The 16,255-nt window shown below is 40.4% G+C and overlaps 1 protein-coding gene and 1 long non-coding RNA gene across 2 annotated transcripts in view; one reads left to right on the top strand and one right to left on the bottom strand.

The window, feature by feature from the left end:
- Positions 1 to 16,255, bottom strand: part of LOC306973129 — a 268,899-nt gene that overhangs the window by 153,148 nt on the left and 99,496 nt on the right. The window lies entirely within an intron of this gene.
- The window catches only part of col11a1b (collagen, type XI, alpha 1b), a 185,727-nt gene that overhangs the window by 83,315 nt on the left and 86,157 nt on the right, over positions 1 to 16,255 (top strand). The window contains exons 21-31 of the mRNA XM_079569937.1: positions 1,689 to 1,742; positions 1,829 to 1,873; positions 4,429 to 4,482; positions 6,431 to 6,475; positions 6,805 to 6,858; positions 6,935 to 6,979; positions 9,144 to 9,197; positions 9,269 to 9,313; positions 11,117 to 11,170; positions 11,668 to 11,775; positions 14,200 to 14,253. Coding sequence (XP_079426063.1) covers positions 1,689 to 1,742; positions 1,829 to 1,873; positions 4,429 to 4,482; positions 6,431 to 6,475; positions 6,805 to 6,858; positions 6,935 to 6,979; positions 9,144 to 9,197; positions 9,269 to 9,313; positions 11,117 to 11,170; positions 11,668 to 11,775; positions 14,200 to 14,253 — 612 coding nt within the window. The remainder of the gene's footprint in view (positions 1 to 1,688; positions 1,743 to 1,828; positions 1,874 to 4,428; positions 4,483 to 6,430; positions 6,476 to 6,804; positions 6,859 to 6,934; positions 6,980 to 9,143; positions 9,198 to 9,268; positions 9,314 to 11,116; positions 11,171 to 11,667; positions 11,776 to 14,199; positions 14,254 to 16,255) is intronic.

Here is a 16,255-nt window from a genome sequence, read left to right as displayed (position 1 = left end):
GTAAAAAAACATTTTCCGATACCCATATTAGTACCAGTTGTATAGCAGCTTTTTTGATCCCCCTGAGGCAGCGTTTAACAATACCCATCTGCATTTTTGACAACTAACTAGACCTAGAAACTGGATTTAGCCTGATATTTTAAAATGAATATTGTATTTGTGACGAGCTGCAGGCAGGTTGCCAGGTCCACAGATATGGGCCGCGTGCATCTGGCCCTCTGGAACTGAGGAAAAAGTTGTCCCCAGGAAAATGCACATGGACGCTCGCTCAACTGGGGAAAACAAGTGGGAAACTCTGGTCAAAACGAGCTTCCCGACTTCTGCACCTGATGTGGAAATCAGCTCATTTGTTCAGTTATTGTTTGATGTGAGCTTTTTAGTTAAAGGTGCATTATGCAACTTTTCATGTGGAAAAAAAACCTTGATATTTGTGTGTATTTGACCTTGTTGTTACCCGGCGGCTGTATGAGTGGTCAGCATGGCGCCTTTACTTGCCATCACATTGGTCTCTAAGACTCTCCGGGATCAATTGTTTGGAAGGTTTTCACAGCTGACGGACCCTCTCTCCAGAAAACCTACAAAACAATTGATCCTGGAGCATCTTAGAGACCACTGTGATGGCAAGTAAAGGCCACTGGATGAGAACATGGTCAAATACACACAAATACAAACTTCTTTTTTTTTGCATAAAAAGTTGCATAATGCACCTTTAAACTCTACTACTTTCTTCAGTTAAGTAGGAACTATTGTCCTCAGAGTAACATACTTTCAAGAGTAATCCCTGACATTAATGTAAGCAAAAAGAATGTATGTGATATATTATAAAACTAAAGCAGTACTAAGTAACTCTTGCCCCTTGAGGCCATAAGAGCAACTGCAGGTGTCGTAGTATGTTGCGTTTTTTTACTCATTAATTGTCCGTGAGAGTAAATACTGCGCTGACAGAAAAGGCAAAGGGAGAGAGGGATATTGTACATCCAATTACACAATAAAAATATTTATTCTCTCAAACTTGGCTGTAAATACTGTTTAAAGTGGCGCTAGCCCACAGTTAGCTTTGCCCGCTAGCCTGCTTGTTCTTCGGGATTCCATTAGTGTGTATTGGTGACTCCGGTCCGGTGGCAGTCAAGTCGTTTTTTACTGGACAGAGACACCGGGGGATATGAAAGACCTAATTATCCCATTAACACCTGTATTACCCCCAGAGGTACTACAAAAAGTATTTTTTAAGCTAAACAAGTTACTTAGTATTGCTTTGACAAACCAAAGATTAGCTTTTGACCAAATTCAAATGATTCCCATATAAAAATCACATGAGCACAAAGCAACTGAGGACAATGATGTTACATCTGAAGAAATCAAGCCCCCCAATCCACATGCAATTTTTATCTAAGTGTGATGATTTTGACTATAGACCTCATTGCAATGATTGGCATGTTGCTTTCTGATCGACAGGAGTGCAGCCCCAGATCCTTATTTGGACTTATGACTTTGAAGAATAAACTACAGTATATTGAGTTGAATGGGACTTGAACTGAAATATCTCATGAACCTTAAAATACATCTGAATGCTTTTCGTGGGAACATTAACATGAATCTTTTAACATTACAAAATCTACCTGGTTGGCCCAATAACCCTTTTTCACGCAGCAGAACATCAACTTAACTCTGCCTTGTTTTATGCGCAGGGTCCCCGGGGTTTGCTTGGTCCGAGAGGGTCTCCCGGTGCAGCAGGGCAGCGCGTACGTATCTTCATCTGTCACTGTCTCACAACAATGAAGTGTTATACCTCTCACTGACATCCGTGTTATCCGCTTGGCCCCTTTAGGGTCTTTCAGGACTGGACGGGCAGCAGGGTCCCAAAGGAAACATGGTAAGTGTTTATTGAAGTGTATTTGGACATTTCTCCCTGGGGAAAAGTCAGCAGAGAGGACGTCCCAGCGGTGTGTCAGAATAACAGCGCTCCATTTTGTCAGGACCACCTAGGAAAAACCGTCCCCGAGGCGCCGCATAAGCCAGTGCTCTTTAACCTTACTGTTAGGAGGCCTCTCATAACAATCTAATTACACACGCAGAGGCCATTACAACTTTTAAAACTGTTTGCCATAAAAGAAATAGCCTTGGAGGCATCAAAATATATAGCCTCTAAATGTGTGTGTAAGGTTCTCAGGGTTCAACTTCCTCCATTTTGTTCCTCAAATGAACAGGATTTTAAGCCCAGGAGGTGAACGTCAAAGTGTGATTGAAACCAGTGGTTCTCGATTGGTGTCACCTTTACCTTATGAGAGCACCCACGGGCCAAATAAAATAATCATCCCAACCCAAAAATGTTTAGTTTGCTCAATATAATGTCACATGCTGTATTTCCTCACAGATTAGAAGATTTGAACAAGCCCCTAAAGACTCAAGTAGTGTTTTCTCACTTTTTCATTTGTTAAATACGGAAAGAAATATCTCCATCCAACTGGAAAAGGGTCCAAGATGATTTCGTGATTTAAAAGGTTGTGATTGTGGCTATAATTCTTAATGGAAAACAGCTAGATTTGTGAATAGAAGTCAAATGCCATGACAACCAATGTAAAAACAAATTTGTTTTTTTGCTTGATATGATCTCTCTTGGAGAGAGAAGAGAAAGTGAAAGCAGGGGGGATCTCCTGCACAGAGCAATGATCTCCACACCTCGTGCTTCTGGTCGCTCTTTAGTTTTTATCAGTCGCCCAATGAGGTCAACGAGCCAACAGTTTTGTATGATCTAACGGGCGCCATTTACTGCGGGTCCTCGCTACGTGTTTTTATCACAATATTTCAGCTCTATGTTCTCTTAAAACAACGTGAAACTCAGCCCAGGTATTCTCAATAGTCGATGTTCTTTTCTTAAGACCCTGTTTTCAGCCAAAGCCCAGTGAAGAGAGTGAAACAAGGGAGACAGTTGTGCTTCATAAAACACTCAATATCTCCGTTTCTAGAAAAAAAAACGGTGATTTTGATCAGAACGAGCCTCTGTTTAGCTTCGATTTCTCAGGAACCGAGGCACGTAGAATTAAAGGGTTTTCACCTACGGAGAGCTTAGAGTCTCACCTTTCAAACGAGCCACAGCGTGTGTCCACAGCTATAACATAGAATACGCTGTGGTGCTACAAATGTCATTAAAGATGGTCTGGATTGTTGGCACGCTAAATCCCCAAAACAGCGTGGCACTCAATGTGTTAAAAAAAAAATCTTCGTGAGACCTCCATTACAGTACAAACCAGATCAGATACTGTTTGGTTGATATGATTCTGTCGTCTTCATGCTGAACGATCATTTAGAAGCTCGTGTTGTTAAAAAATGTCAACATCTCCCCAGTTCACCTCAGCAAAATCATCTTATTGATTTAATAACAATCAATCAACAGCGAACACTCCTTCTTCCACGCGGTAAATGCTCCAATCTTGTGCCAAATGCAGCTCCATGCAGACAATAGGCCGTGATAAAGACACGCTGGGCCTGCGTGCGGCGTTGCATCATGCCTCCTCCCTGGACAGGCAGCAGGATGTTTGTAAATGAGGTTAAAGCATCATCCGTCAAGCAGCTGGAGCGGCCCACATGCTGTCACCGTCCCCTGAGTCACTGCGCAGCAAAAGAGGACACCGTTTAACCCAGAAGAGCAGCAGCGCCGTGTGTTCCCCATTAGCGTCCCACAAAGTCTCTATTGACGGGACGGCCCCGCGGCCACAGACCTGTGTAATGTGGGATCGGTGGAGGCTCTTGCGATACAATAAACTGTCAGATTGAGACTCGCGGGCCCTCAATAAGGATTTATCTGTTGTTTGTTGAAACAGCTGGAGCCGTCTGCCGCCAGAGGTCAATGTTGTGTGTGTTTTTTGCTTTGTGACACACCGCAGCGCATCGCCGTTTCCAGTTACTAATGATGACTCAGATGGCCCTTAACCTTGGATGATGTATCTGTTCACTCTGTCTGGTTATTTTGTTTTCTTTCTTTTCTTTATTTAAGGACCCCCTTTAGTCTTCACCAACGCAAAGACTACTCTTCCTGGGGTCCATTCTCATCACAAAGACATTACAAAGTCTTTATTAGTTATTGTGGGAGGATTTGAGATTTTCAAATTAAATTATTCCAACTTTAGTTCTGTAATTCTCAATAAAACTCACATCTTCATCATTGTATAGTGGCAGGATTAATACATAAATACATTACTTAATATTGAATCAAAACTTTCTTTCTTCGGCTGCACTCACTGCTATTGGATTTGGTCTTTTCATAACATTTTAATGAAATAGCCGTTTCCCTTCAGAAACAATTTCTTTGGCTCTGCAGCTCCTTTGGCACCACAGGTTGCCGCTCTCTCCAACAGATAAACCGATTTGAATATGTGTGTAAATAAAGTGAATTGTGCCTTTGTGATGTACTCCATTTGTTTTTAACAGGGAGTTCAAGGAGAGCCAGGTCCTCCGGGACAACAGGGCATGCCTGGACCCAATGTAAGTTTCTCTTTGTGCTTGTGCAGTGACAGTTTTGATCTTATACTCTTTCATACTCTTTGGGTCGCTTTCATCCTGGCATTCACACATGTTGTTTTCCAAACACCCAGGGGGCATGCAATTTTAACACAGAGTATGCGGCGTTCCTATGCATTACCATGACGTCTAAATTACCCAAAGCAGAAAAAAACTATGTGATTATACGTATATGTTGCAGAGAATATGCTAGACTTGTGTTGAGACATGAATAAGTTTAGGGTGAGACCATCTATTTGCAGAAGCTATATTACTATATACGTGACCAGATTTTCCAAGTTAAAAACTGGGACATTATCCACGAATATGCCCAAATCATGACACATTGAGGAGATGCTAGAATTGAGATTTATTTTCGATAGGTTTATATACTTACATATATACGTATATATATACTTATACTTACAACTGGGACAGAGACTGAGAAAAACTGGGACAAATCAATGGTTTTGGAGAAATCTATTGGGACGTGGGACAGGGTACTCAAATCTGGGACTGTCCCAGGTTAACTGGGACATCTGGTCACCCTAATATTGACTTAAAGGGATATTTCAGGATTTTTGACGTAGGGCCTCATTTCCTAGATATCCAGAGTGTTGTTGATTTCTGGAGATATATACTTAATTCATGCAGTCCTTATATTTGAAGAGTTTAGTGGCGCTAGGCTAGTGCTAGGCTAGCGCATGTCTATGGTAACTAGTAGCCTGCATTAAAAACCTCTTTAAAATCATTGGGTAGTCTTCCAAAAGTTGCCATATCTGATTTGTAGAAAGCTCATTTGTGAATTCCACTTAATGCCGGTAAACAAACTACTGTAGATCTAGTAACCTAGCCTTTGCCTCAGGTGCACTGAGCTTGGGTCAGACTGTTTTGAATGCAGGCTACTAGTTACCATAGACATGCACTAGCCTAGGACTAGCCTAGCATCACTAAACTCTTCAAATATTGCATCAAACTGCATGAATTAAAAAACATAAATATCTCCAGAAAGAACAACACTCTGGATAACTAGGAAATGACAGGTCAGTTCATTTTTTATTAACCTTTAGTTAACCAGGTAAGTCCCATTGAGATTAAAAACTTATTTTTCAAGAGAGTCCAGGCCAGGAGGCAACAAAAGATACACAGTTACTAAACCAAAACCAAGCACAGTGAAGTGTGATCTCTCAGAAGCAAAAAACTGTAACTGTGTCTCTCCACATAGAGCTACTGAATGTAATATTAGCAGAATCAGCGCAAGTCACTTTTCATTTAGAGACATTTTTCTCGTCCCATCCTTTGCTCAAAGTGCGCTGGAACAAGCTCACACTTTGCCGCCTACACTTTTCCACTATTAAACATTCAGAAGTCAAGTGTCCAGGATTAACGGCCTTTTCCCCCCTGACACTCGTGGGTTCGAAGTGCCGTCATTTTTGGAACCTCTTCGCCGAGACCTGTTCAGATTCACCCGACAGGTTGAATAAACAAGCTGTTCATCGAAGCTGGCGCAGCGCGGGCGACGTCTTCCAGAGCGGCCCATAAAATAATACAAGCTGGCTGTTTGGACTTTTTTAATTTTGGTCTTCATAGGATTATTTCAGAGTCAATAAATGAAGCCACTCGTGTAAGAACAGCTGGATCTTTTGAGCACAAGCGGATTGAAGTGGGTCATTTGTAAAAAAAAATAGTGGGGAATGATTATCAAAGTTTTGCTAATTACTTTCAAGAGGGCATCATTTGATATTCTTGCCTCAAATACTGTTGTTGTCTTTGGTATTTATCGTGTATAAAAGATCTGAAATGCATATGATTCTTAGTTTAGCCAAAAGTTTGAAAAGCTTTCACACCGGTCAGCAGAAATGCAATTACAATTTCCTTCAGCTCTTGCAAAACTTTTCTACTTCTGTCTAATGCCTTGTCTTTTGTCTTCCAGGGCCTCATTGGTTCTCAAGGCCCGATTGGTCCTCCTGGCGAAAAAGTAAGTGGCGGTGGGAAATCGCAGTCGTGGCTTAAAAAAAAAAAAAAAAACACCCACAAAATCTCTGCGCTCATGATAAGTGACTATTGCAGACCAGATTGATTCTGCAGAGCCACCGCTGTTAGGAACGTAAAGGACTCCTCCTCGGGCCTCCAAAAGAGACATGATAGAAACCCATTTAGACCCCGGGCCTGGAGAAGCACTTAGCTCCCCATATTGTGTTATTCTAGTGGTTTCGTGGATGGCTAATATTATTTCTAGCAGATGCGTTCGGCTGTAATGTATTCATTGCTGTGTTTTTTTTTTTTTTTTCTTTTTCTTTTTCGCAGGGACCTCAAGGTAAACAGGGGTTGGCTGGGCTCCCTGGCGCTGATGGCCAACCGGTAAGTACTGGCGTTCCGTGCATATTGTTCAGAAAAAGGCTTGAAATTGTTGAAAATGTGAGTGTTGTGTCTGCAGGGCCATCCGGGGAAAGAGGGCCCCACTGGAGAGAAAGGAGCATCGGTAAGAACAAGGCACAAATTCCATTAAAAACTATGCAACATTAGAAGATATAATAGAAAATAAACAGAAAAGCAGCTTTACACAAAAAAACCTAACACCTAAAGCCTTTTCTTTCCATATACTGACACTTTTACGATTGGGTGAGGTTGGGTTTTTTATATACTATACCACCTTGCACAGTATTTGTTGATTCATTGAAACAATATTGAAATGAAGAAGCATCTCTCTAAGTAGGCCTGTCACAATTACTATATCGACTTCAATATATGACTCAATATTTATCATCTGCTCATTTATTTGCATTCATTCCTCATCTTTCTACTGTCATACTTAAATTTTTTCCCTAAAGTAGGCCGTTTTTTGTTGTGTTTCAGGCTTATGGTGGATCGTTTTTTAAGCTTTAGGGTTCATTTCTGTGGCCTTAAAAGGTCTCTAATAATATCATTTATCTCAATATTTTACTGCCTTCAAATGTTGTTATCGGGACAGGTCCAAATCCCTTAATGTATCATTTCAGGGTTAGCGACTCACTACTCCCCTGTTACTGCATACAGTGGATCTTGAAAACAGATTTGAGGAGTTGCGCAGCATGCTATGATTTCCCAGGAATGCATATATTTATATATATATATATATATGTACGACTCCCTGCAAGTCATCACATCAGCGCTACGCTCTAGGCATATTATCTACAAATATGAAATGCACTTTATATCCAGCTGTCCCGGGGGAGTTTGCAGAAGCACTTTTGAGATAGAAATATGTGCAGATAAGGGGAGCCATAGCCTGGACTTAGCCATCCGTAAACTCCGGGCAATTATCGTTTCCCTACATGAACGTCTGGGTCTGATCTCAGTGGCCGCGTTACATCGGTTGAATTTGAACCTACCATTCAGTGAGCGGGGGAGGCGGGGGTTGTAGTCAAGCATTTGCGCCGGATTTACTGGTTATAGTTTGGAAATGGCGGCAGATACGAAAGTAAAGGAAGCTCTTCAATCCGTTCTGGCTCGGCTCCCAAATATCCAAAGATTGATCACAATTGAAGCGATCACAACCCAAGAGTTTTGGAAAACAGAGCTCAATTGTGAAGATCCAGACCCTCTGTACGAAATAAGTACCAGGGTATGGTAAGACCAGGCTAGGGGAGACACTACAGACATGTTTTTTTTTGTTTTTTCATTTGTTTTTATTGAAGATATGATCGGGTTTTAAGCCAAATTAATCTCTTGACTTATAAACCTTCACCTGGAAGCAAAAGAAAACCCCTAATCTTCAACAACAACATGTCTCGTTATTGCTCTGATTTGACGTTTCTCCATTTGTAATTTGCAATTTTCTCAAAATGCATTTTCCTCACATCAGTGTGACAATATCTCCACATAAGTAGCTCCTACAGACTTCAAATTATCCATCCTCGGACTGAACAATATTCTGAAGGTTTTTTCTGTGGGATTTTTTTTTCATATCTATTTCCTAGCCCTGATTTATTGAGTTTTGAATTTCATAAAAACAATTTTTACAGCACCACTAATAAACAGCCTATTCTAAAACTAAACATGACAATCCAAAATCCCCTGTTTCTGTCCCTAATATGTCAACAAAATTAAACCATGGGTGACGCTTTATATAAAGGTGTGCTCATTAAGTATTAATAAGGCATTGATAACCATAAATAATATGTTTGTAAAGTATTAACAACATAATATACTTTTATCTGTTAACATACTAATAGGCCATTAATAATACACTTATTCATACCATACAACCGTTACCCTAGCCCTAAAATGATTACTAATGCTCATTAATACTAAAGCAATACCAAACCATGAAAAAAAAAACCATCAATATAATCCTGTCTTGATCCATTATTCAGAGTTTGTCACCGAAAACATGGGAAATGAGCAAAACATTGCATGACAGAAAACTTTCAAAGCCTTATCTCCCTCATATTTATGCCAGGGACTTCAAATTGATATCTCTGAGTTTGAAAAAAGTTTCTCTATTCGCCTGCAGTGTCTCGCCTTAAGAAACCCGTGAGTGTATAGTTTTAGGGTTGTGATTATGATGCAGGGATAAACAAATATGAGCTCATTCAGCGAAAGGAAAAGGTAAACATGTCACACTGCATATCATCCTCCTCAGCTTCTGTTTTTGTCTCTTTCAGGGCAACACTGGACCTCCTGGAACGATCGGCTACCCCGGCCCCCGCGGGGTCAAAGTAAAACACTTTACTTTACACGTTTTTACCTGATTAAACTGCGTCTCACTTTGCCATGTTCTCGTCTCCAGGGAGCGGATGGCGTGCGCGGACTCAAAGGCGGCAAAGGAGAGAAGGTACGTCTTTTTTTTCTTCTTTTACCCTGCCCAACATGGCCGACAGACGCTATTACGGAGAACAATAAGTGCGTAGCTGTAATAGCTCCTACCTAAATAGAACCACTTTGAATGGACTAAGTGGAAAAGCTCTTAAAAGCTCATCAGGCTGGCAGTAATGGAGGCCGAGTGCCAGGCTCTTCAAATGGAGTGTGGAACATTTAGCAAGAAAGAGGCCGATTGTGCGGGGAGTTTCACCGCTCCCTTACCATTGTTTGTAGGTGTGCAGCTGTTGCAGAGTTAGAGCCATCGAATACACCGTGCATGGAGTCGCTAAAATGTATAAATAGCAACAACCTAGTGCCATCTCTTCATTGTCGCAAAGGGAAGATCTAGCCATGATTACAAATAATGAGCAATTGACTCAATTTGTATGGATTCTGTTCAGAAGTCCCCATTTTCTTACTGCATGGAATGTTATTGGAGCTAATGAGAGGGAAAGAAGCTCTTTTTGTCTAAGGTAACAGATTTGTTGAGGCTAGAAAGAAAAGCTTAGGCAAGTGATAGGAATTGTGGTGGTGAATAGTTGATTTGGGTAATGGTCCTTGGCAAGCGACTGCAATTTCAGGAGTACGTTTTAATGTTGTATATCAGGAATAAACAGACATACATTTGATTTCTGAAAGAGAGGGAAAATACAATTGAAGGGGCTTGTTGTGTTTGTGGTCCTAAAATATGGAATAAATTACATGTAGACCTCAAACAATGTCCAAATATCAGACAGTTTAAGTATAAATACAAATAATGGATATTCTCTAAGAATGTATCTGAAGAAAATGTATGCCTCTTCATGTTCAGCTGTTGTGTTGTAAACCAGATGTTCATTGGTAGGTAGTATTCACACTGTGTTCCTGACAACTTGGATTTAGATCACATTGTTCAAATGATTGTTATAAAGAAGCCTAATAAGTACATAGAACAAGATATTGAGAGTACTTAAAAGGGGTGGGACTAAATAAGTGTTTACTTCCCCCCACTCCTTTTCGGACAGCCCTATCTAAAATGTGCAAAAGGTAGAACAAAATTGTTTGTCCTAAACTGTAAATGTATTGAGCTGCACATTTGATTTGATATTGAGCTCACAACTGCCTCAATCATGGCAGGTTGTATTTTGAGTTCCTATAAGTTTGTGTTTTTATGTTTTGTTCATGGTCCGAATAAATATTCATTCATTCATTCATTCATCATGTTGAATTAGAAACATGGTAGAAAGAAAGAGCCAGTGATAAACCGGATTGTGCAAATATTATGTACAAAAAGCTACTGTATATTTGGTGACCCACAGTGTCAGTTTGGAAACATATAATAAAACTATCTCTACAAAAGGAAATCGAGTGTCTACTGGCTCATGTCCCCCAGATTACATTCACAAACGCTTCTTTTCTACCTTGTTGGAGACTGTTGTAATCTCGGCCTTCACCACCAGATGTCAGTATAATCACACATCGAAACCAGGACCAGGGCAATCGTAGAAAAGTACTGGTCACTCACTGGGTCTGTTCTTTCATCTGACCACAAGGTGTCAGTGTGAATGCGTCCAGACGTTTCCAGCAAAGAAGAAGCTGCTGTCACTACATTGGCCTTTTCCTGTAAAATCAATGTGTAAACGGAGCAGCCACAATGTTTACTGCCATAGTTACACAATTTACTCAGAAGGCACTCGCAAACATGACTCTCGCACTCATTGACCTGTTCATATTTCACCCTTTTCTCTTTCTTCAGTAAGTTTTCTAAAATAATGTTTGTTGTCTGTTTTGTTCATAGGGAGAAGATGGATTCCCCGGCTTCAAAGGCGACATGGGTCTGAAAGGAGACAAGGTGAATACACCGAGCTATAATAATGCTAATATTTATACTGGTCGCCTTCACGGTCGAGGAGTTGATGATGCCATAATTTCAGATGGAGAGCTTGCTTTATGTTAGGGCTTTGGTCCATAAACTTGTCACATTAATCTTGTAGCTTGGACTATTGTAAAATACAGGTTAAATATTATATTAGACTAACCCTTTTCACGGAACATAACACGGTTATATGAAGATTTTGCTTGATATTTGACCTAGAGTACATGGACAGTGAAATAGGAAGAGATTGACTTTCCATAATCGTGCAGCCATACTGTACCAATGGGCCACGAGAAAGTCAATAGACACTCATATACACAATAACCAATACCTGTGTGACTGAATAATATCACAGCTATCCCAACGTGTTACTAATTAATCATTACGACGAGTTATTCACTAAAAACAAGGTCTAAAGATCTGCAGTGAATTCTCCTTTAATTGGCTGTGGGTGCTTTTTGTTTTGACTCCAGGGTGAAGGGGGAGTGCTGGGACCCAGAGGAGAGGATGGACCCGAGGGACCCAAAGGCAAATCCGGACCCAACGGAGAATCAGGACCTATGGGAACCGCAGGAGAAAAGGTGAAACATACAATACTAACTCCGAATTGGGTCATTTCTGACTAGATTTGAGCTGAAAGTGATTTTAATGTAAAGGATTGTAATCTTTTGATTGACAGTTACATGATAGTTATGTTAAAAAAACTTGACAAACCAAAGATTAGAGGTCGACTGATATGTTTTTTTTGTGCGGTTTTTTTGCAAATGTCTGGTCTATAATCCTGTAAAAAACATAAATAGGCTACTTGGCACTCCAGCAGTGGCCGGTTTTATTTCATTACTTTAGGCGATTCATTCATAGTTTCAGTCCCAGCCTTGATTAGCTGCCACCAGCATTACTATACTATTGCTAGCATTAGTATACTATCGCTAGCATTTTGCGCGGCGATCAAAAACACAGTTGCGAAGTCAAAACTACCTGAGCGATTGAATTGACATGCAGCATGTCCATATTTACTGAGATTTAGTTGGTGAAACTTGTGTTTAAAGCAGTACTAAGTAACTTGTTTACATTTATAAATCCTTTCCGTAGTGCCCCTGGGGGTAATACAAGTGTTAATGAGATGATTGTGGGGTCTTTCATCTCCCCCTGGTGTCTCTGGCCAGCAAATAACACTTGCAGCTTTCCCTTCTCCAACCCGGAGCACCAATACACAATAATGGAATCACGCAGAAGAAGCTAACAGGCTAACGGGCAAAGCTAACTGCGGGCTAGCGCTACTTTAACAGTATTTACAGCCAAGTTTGAGAGAAATTATCTCCATTGTGTAATTGGATGTACAATATCCCTCTCTCCCTTTGCCTTTTCTGTCAGCGTAGTATTTACTCTCATGGACAATTAATTGGTAAAAAAAAAACTGTTGTTTATGGCCTTTAGGGGCATTAGTTCTGCTTTAACAAACTTGTAGCTAATCCTCACCATGATGTTTCTTTGCTCCCCTGAAGCCTCAGAAGTTGTAGGAGGACTAATTTTGAAGCCCTGACTCGCTCTTTCCAACGCAAAACAATGGGACGCTAAATGGGCCGATAGCCAATATTGTAAAATCCCGATATATCGGTCTAGCGCTTTTTTCAGTTTTTTCAGTTTTCAGTATTAGGTCAAATGTTAATGCTCATAGACAACGAATCAAATGCAAATCTAGCCAAGTAACTTTTTGATTTTTTACTAAATTGTGATGCAACGTGCCAATAGCCTATAGAGTGCATCAATTTGAGTATGTTGGAAGATGTTAGCAAATATCTGAACAATCAACTTTTTCTTAAAGTAAAAAAAGATTAGCAGTAGTTTCCTCAAGTTCTGAAGTTCTGCTTCCTCTTCGTTCCTTCACATTTACAACGGTCCATTTAATTGGGCCACGACACGAACCCCTTGACTTCATGTGCTTTTGATCTGGACAGTGATACATTTTAGGCACGGCTATTCATAACGCTTTTGACAAATCGCTGGTAAAGGTTGCAGCCTGTTCTTGTGGTTCGGATTAAAACATGGAGATAAAAGTGGTGTTTCTGCGTGGGAAAAATTGCAATATGAATTGTCAGTTTGAGCTGCGATCGATCTCAGCGCCGTCGTCTGCGGCGCAAGAATCTGTTCTAAAGCTGAAGTGTTATTTAAAGTAAAAGAAATATGAGCGGGCAGCGATTTCGGACACGAGCTGACTTTGCTCTAGGAATGCTAAGATACTGCTAATAGGGATGTGAGCACCAGCAAGTGTGGATGACTTTTGTTTTAGATGCAAATACTTTATTACTTTCATCTTTTTATTGCTTTGACTTTTCACTTCATGGTGCATTTTATCTTCTTACGAAACACAGCTTATACAACACTTGTTCAATACTGGAATAATAAAAATGATTGGATAAAAGTAAGTGGAAGAAGGGATTATTAGGTTTGTGATCACTGTATCAAATTACTGCATTGATTGGATCATACAATACTGACTCGTCACAGAGAACGATGTCTTTATTTGTCCCTGTTGGGGAATCGATTTGCGAGTGCATTTACCTGTTGCCAGAAAGCCAACTACAGTCAAGGCTGTCTAAGGTAAAAATCTGACACGAAACACGGTGAAATCTTGCACCAAAACTGATCACACAAAGATCATCCCACCTCCTGCAATAAGAGAAAAGATAGAAATCTTTATTGGAATATACACGATGGGAAAATGAACTTTTCCTCATTCTTTGCAGATGAGAAAAGTCACTGAGCCGCGGACAAAGCGTTCCTCTTCACAGTCAGAGGATTGCGGCTTTTGCTCTGTAATCCATCGGGCTTTGAAACGGGTGTAGTTTTCTCTTTGTTCAAGTAAAAATGATGACAATTCCCCAGGTTCAGCGCAGTGGGCAGTAACAGAAACTCCATATCCTGTGATGTAATTATCCGAGGTGGACTCGCAAGGATGGTGTCATGAGAATAACAAAAACAAATGTTTGCTTTTATGTTTTCAGGGAAAACTTGGAGTTCCTGGATTGCCCGGATACCCTGGAAGACAAGGACCTAAGGTGTGTAGCGACGAACGTTTATCTCATCCAGCGTTTGAACTGTTTCCATCCCTAGAGGCAGACAGACAACAGCCATACACAGGGTTTCTGCAGGGCATTCAAAGTAAATAAATGAATTTAGCCAAAATCAAGGCCTTAAATATCACTTTGGGTGTGTTTACATGCACTTGAGTATCCAGGTTACTAACGAGAATTTTAAGTTTCCTGGTTTTGTCTTGTTCATGTAAACACAGAATCCTGGTTTCAGTTTCCTGGATAAGCCAATATCCAGGCTAATAGAAACCAGTAGTATAGTAGCGAACTTTTGAAACAGATACGACAGGAGCAAAAACTTTCCTGCAGCATTTTATCTGGTCCCTGGACTTTTAAAACTTTATATCTTCTCAAACTTAGCAAAACTTTGAAGTAGCCTTAAAAAACATGGATCAAACATTCAGTCATTCTCACGTCTGTCGCTGAAGCTGGGAAAGAACTCTTCTGTTTTAAGTGCTTCCTTGGATAGTTCTTGTCCCTGTGCCAGAGAAATGTCCGAAAAAGCCATGCGTTAGCAACATTGCTAAAGTATTTAGCTCCTTACCGTATTTGTCATTAGCTCCGCCCCTCTCTGGAGCCTAAATATCCAGGATACTGTAGTTGCTCATGTAAACAGGGACATGCTTGTCCTGGTTTCTCAGACACATGTAAACATCATATCCAGAATATTGTCATAACCAGGATAGGCCTAATAACCAGTTTACTCGAGTGCATGTAAACACACTCTCTAACACATCAAATTAGACTCAAGCTGGCATTAAATGTAAATTTATTGGAAAATTATTTTGCTCAAAAGTTGCCTGTTTTGTCCAATTCTTTTTCCACTGTTTGATGAAAGGTTTGAAAATCTTAGTATCTAGTATTTGGAGCATTAAACACGTTAAATTTGACATGCTCTTGCCTGTATAAACCCTGATACAAATTCAAAATATGCTTTAGGACCCAAAAACAGTCATAATCGCCTTCACTAAACCTCTTTCATGGCGCTACACAATATTCTCATCACTGCCTAAGCTCATTCCTGGATCTTGCTGTGAAACTCTCACAACTTATGCAGACACCTAGCTTACCTACTTTTCATTCCTAAGAAAAAGCAAGAAAATACAACTTTTCTCCTTTTTTTTGACAACTGCTTATTATGAGTCATGTTTAACTAGAGCTCTGTGACCTTTTGTTCACCTTGTGATTATTTGCCAAGTTCGCAACACAGAGAAATTGGAACTCAAGTGCTCGTATTTGCATAAACTCGGCTCGTCTTAAATGCGCCTCGCTTCAAAAAAAAAAAAAACGGCAGATCCAAAAGAAGTGCATCTCCCGTGCGTCTCGCTGACAAACCCGGGATCTGCATTTAGTCCTCAGCTCCTCCTGTCTCATCCTGCCCCGTTCTGCCCCGTCTGCTGCTCTGGAGATTAGCATCATCAACAGTTTGAGCGCTCTTTAGCTGACCACAGTGCACCTCTGCTCCGGTGTCCAAATGTGCTGGTGCTGCAGCCTCTTTCCTTCCTGTCTGTCTGTGTGTCTGTCTGTCGCTCCACTTCTTTCTCTCTGTCTCGCGGGGTTTTCACGCAGCAGTTAAAGTTATTAGATTAATCGTGCCCAAATTAGGGCCTTAAATATCATTAAAAAAGCATTAGATCGGATTCAAACTGGCATTAAATCTAAACTTCTCCGAAAGTAATGAGATTGCCCCGACTAATTTGCTGCATAAGTTTGTCGAAAATGCAACAAATATGGTCCAAAACACATTGAGCTAAAGTTTTGCATAGTTATTTGCTCAAAAGTTACCGCTTGTCTCCATTTTTCTTTTAAATATGTATCAAAAAATACCTCATTGCTTTGAGGAAATGTTTACAGATCTTAAGGAATGGAATATGCTCAGATTTTCATGCATTTGTGGCACTTCAGTGCAGTTTTGGGGCATGAAAATGGAATAAAAAAGCAGTACATTTGAGTCGCTGCTTCCCTTCTC

Source organism: Gobius niger, assembly GCF_951799975.1.
Source record: "Gobius niger genome assembly, chromosome: 13".
Taxonomy (NCBI): domain Eukaryota; kingdom Metazoa; phylum Chordata; class Actinopteri; order Gobiiformes; family Gobiidae; genus Gobius; species Gobius niger.
Note: the sequence above shows the minus strand (reverse complement) of the source record. Positions and strands in the feature narration are given on the sequence as shown.